Here is a 3449-nt window from a genome sequence, read left to right on the forward strand (position 1 = left end):
TGCTCTTGCCATGCCCCTTTATTTGTTTTTTTGCCATGTGTAACATAGACAGACAAACAATGTGATATTATTTTCAAAATAAAAATGTAATTAATTCTTCTTCTATCGTGTGGGTTGGGCTTCTGGTGTCAGGGTTATTAATTAATTTCATCTGTTTACACAGGAAGAAGAATACGCGGGAAGCTCAATGATGTGCTTCGACAATAAAACAAAACACTGGTCTCTGATGGGGGTGAGCGGGTGGCGCATTGCGTGCTCCAAGATCGGACTGGGGAGGCCCCGGATCTACGATGCTATAGCCTCCCACGTCGACTGGATCCGGCGAACCATCGCCAACGCCGCTCGGTGACCGGCATCGGCCATTTCTATTATCTCTAAAGACTGCAAAGGATGTATGCCACCATGATTGTGTACTTTTTAGTCATAAGTTTTTAGTCTGTAGATAATTTTGACAGTTCCAATATTTAAAAAGTTGCTAAAATAGTTTGTTATAAAGATTTGAAAATGGACAACAGTTTTCCAATTTGAATACTCAAGTGATAATAAAATAGTCCAAATATTTACCTAACAGTTACAGAGCCTTTATATTTGTTGCTAATAGTTTTGATATTGATAAATTCTGTACCATTTAGGTTAAGATAATTTATTACAAAATTAATGTACAATGTTATTAACAACCTGTTGTAAATATTTCTTCATGAAAAGTACCAAATTTTAATAATTTTGTTTTATTGTTTTAGATGTAGAACTAAAAATTAAATATTTTTTGTAAAGTAATTTGGTGTTTATGAAACCCTATGCCTACAGTTCCACTCTTTCAATCCAAGGTTTGATTAAATTATTCTTCATCTACAAAGCATTATTTAAAATATTTGAATGATGCCCCTTAGCCACTAAGCTAGAACGCTACAAAATTTAATTAGTCCACAGTAATGTTACCTGTATTGGTGATAAAGAAAATATTTTTGTCTAAATAAAAAAGCTTAGTAAAAGTAGAAAAAATAAAGGATGTAAAATTAAAGAGTTTTAAATAAAAGATAAAATGTATAAACTGTTTAATTTTATTTACATTAGTTACTAACTACTACATAACATAATTATAAATATACTCAACATCTACTTTAAAATACCGTCCTGCTTTAGTTCTTCTCTGATTTTCGTTTGTGCATGCTCTGGCAAATTGTTTACTTCTTTGTTGATATATTCATTTAAATCTTTTAGTGGTTGGTAGTGCTGATGGACTAGCTGTGAGCCAGCAAGCATGGACAGCATCGCAGCAATAGAGAATGACATGTACTGACCCCAAGTTACACCGGCAGGCATTTTTAAACAGCAGAGTATTTTTTTATCTTCTCTTCAACAATATCGTGCGCCTGTCGCCTCTTAAATGTGCTATAAAAGTTCACTTCACCGACTCTCCAGTTTATCATAGAAAATTCCAATGCTGCTCCAAGTGTGAAAAATATAGGTAAAAACCTATACATTCCAAACGTCTTCTTCCCAGGCCATCTGTTCACTAGTTTATGTACCCACCCAATTCTCATTGCAATTAATTAATTTACTGAGTGTTACATAATTTACTGTCCCATAAAAAGTAGAAAATGTACAGAAAATTAAATAACATAACCTTAAATGGGGCCGAGAAACTGGCTGTCAGTCAGCTGTCATCTGTCAATATTTTCTTAATGTTGAAATGTGTGGCAAAGAATATTACATTCAGCCCTGTTGGAAATATGGAAAATACTTATTAGATTTACTTATTTTATTTTTACTTACATTGCCAAAAGTAAGTTTCTTCCTTATTTGATTAATACGAATTAATTATTTCTCGTTTCTATTCATTGTTGTGTTCAAAAATATTTAAAATTAAAAACGAAACGAAATGCATGTAGTTCAAACGTCAAACTGACATTGATAGATATTTGAGATGACAAAAATAAATAAACACCGGCGAGTGTATTGTGTGTGTGTGAAAGCAAAATATAGTGAATAGATCTAATAAGTAACTAATGAACTATAAAATAAAGACACCTGCAAATACGAATAAGTATGACCAACGTTTTTTCGAAAATGTAGCTCCTATTAAACTGACTGAAGCAAGACGAGTAAAACTACACACAGAAGGTTGGAGCGTGCTAAGTGAATACTATCTAGAGTCTGTGAAGGTTGAGTGGGTGAAGACCGGTGAGCTGCGTTCTATAGCTACAATCAAAGTAAACGACAGATCAGGTCAAACAGTTTGTCTTATAAGAGGCTCTGCTATTGGTTTACTATTCGGAGTGTCACCAGAGAAATGGACAAAAATTGAGAATTTATGCGGCTCTCGTCAGCAATTGTTTTACAGATACTTTAAAGACGGATTGAGCTCAAACTTTGGGCTCGAACAGAAATTGTTTTATAACTTTTGCTTGACTAATCAAAGGAGTAATGTGTTTATTGCTGTATTTAAAAGGTGTATCAATATGCGGAAACGGGACAAGAGTGATGCCTTTCTAGAAATAATACAACTAAGGGAGTGTGATCATAGTATGTTAGATTTGTATGTAAGTTACCTTAGGAAAAATGTTGAACAGTTAGAGGATAAACCCGAATGAAAAAACAATATATTATTATCTTCTTAAAATATTCCATTGTCAAAATATGAATCTGTTACTGTAAAAGCCCGAAGTATGGCCCAAAATCTTAAGATTTACTCTACTTCGAGCTTTTATAGTAACATATTCATTGTTAATGAGGTGTAATTCTCACAATTATCAAATAATTTTAATCCAACAAATGCTGGACATCTTTCGCCTGTTTAAAATTATTTTGGTAACTTTCCGAAAATAGCAAAAAGAATTAAGTAAATATCAACATTTACTTACATAATTTATTTGTTTGTGGTTGTGATAAGTTCAGGGCGTTAAAATGGCCACATTGAAGCAATTCAACTAAAAAAACAATATTAAACTTACTTGCTTCAATGTGGCCATTTTAACCCCCAGATATCATAAAATGTATTATAGATAGAATGCGCTAAATATTTTTAATTAATGACCTGAATATGAACTTTTGTAATTGTGAATTTAATTATGTGTTAGTAATATAAAGTTTTGAAAGGAATATACAATGACCAATATTTTTCCATTTTAATTATATTATTTTTAAAATATAATATGTAAGTAGTACAATTACACTAACAATTCAAAGATTCAAAAGATTAATTGGTTTTTCCATCACCAGTCCTCTCAGTCTACCCTGTAAAGATATGGCGAGAAGACAGGAAAGCAATGAACAAAGTTCCCACCATTAACTTGCAAAAGCTCTTGGCGTGGGCAGCGCCCGCGTCGCAAAGCTCGGATCAGCAGTGGGCGTTGACATCGAGTAGGTTCGGTTTTTTACCAACAGAAGGCAATAACGATATTGAAATTTTGTGGGCTAAGGCTGCGCACGCGCTCGCCCGCTGCCTA

General features: G+C 33.3%; 3 protein-coding genes across 3 annotated transcripts in view; 1 reads left to right on the plus strand and 2 right to left on the minus strand.

The window, feature by feature from the left end:
• LOC126367606 (atrial natriuretic peptide-converting enzyme) overlaps window positions 1-919 on the plus strand; it is a 51981-nt gene extending 51062 nt beyond the window's left edge. The window contains exon 12 of the mRNA XM_050011211.1: window positions 164-919. Coding sequence (XP_049867168.1) covers window positions 164-349 — 186 coding nt within the window. The 3' untranslated portion in view covers window positions 350-919. The remainder of the gene's footprint in view (window positions 1-163) is intronic.
• A 126-nt stretch (window positions 920-1045) lies between these two features.
• On the minus strand, window positions 1046-1323 carry LOC126367612 (protein brawnin). The gene has a single exon (XM_050011226.1). It carries the CDS (start codon window positions 1321-1323, stop codon window positions 1117-1119), a length of 207 nt encoding a protein of 68 aa, XP_049867183.1. The 3' UTR covers window positions 1046-1116.
• A 2-nt stretch (window positions 1324-1325) lies between these two features.
• LOC126367611 (small integral membrane protein 4) lies at window positions 1326-1658 on the minus strand. Its single transcript, XM_050011225.1, has one exon. It carries the CDS (start codon window positions 1542-1544, stop codon window positions 1326-1328), a length of 219 nt encoding a protein of 72 aa, XP_049867182.1. The 5' UTR covers window positions 1545-1658.
• Between the last annotated feature and the right edge of the window lie 1791 nt (window positions 1659-3449).

Source organism: Pectinophora gossypiella, chromosome 6, assembly GCF_024362695.1.
Source record: "Pectinophora gossypiella chromosome 6, ilPecGoss1.1, whole genome shotgun sequence".
NCBI classification, from domain to species: Eukaryota; Metazoa; Arthropoda; class Insecta; order Lepidoptera; family Gelechiidae; genus Pectinophora; species Pectinophora gossypiella.

What these genes read in the sequence shown, in the direction of transcription:
- LOC126367612 (XM_050011226.1), bottom strand. Translation starts at nt 1,323, where the DNA reads ATGCCTGCCGGTGTAACTTGGGGTCAGTACATGTCATTCTCTATTGCT.
- LOC126367611 (XM_050011225.1), bottom strand. Translation starts at nt 1,544, where the DNA reads ATGAGAATTGGGTGGGTACATAAACTAGTGAACAGATGGCCTGGGAAG.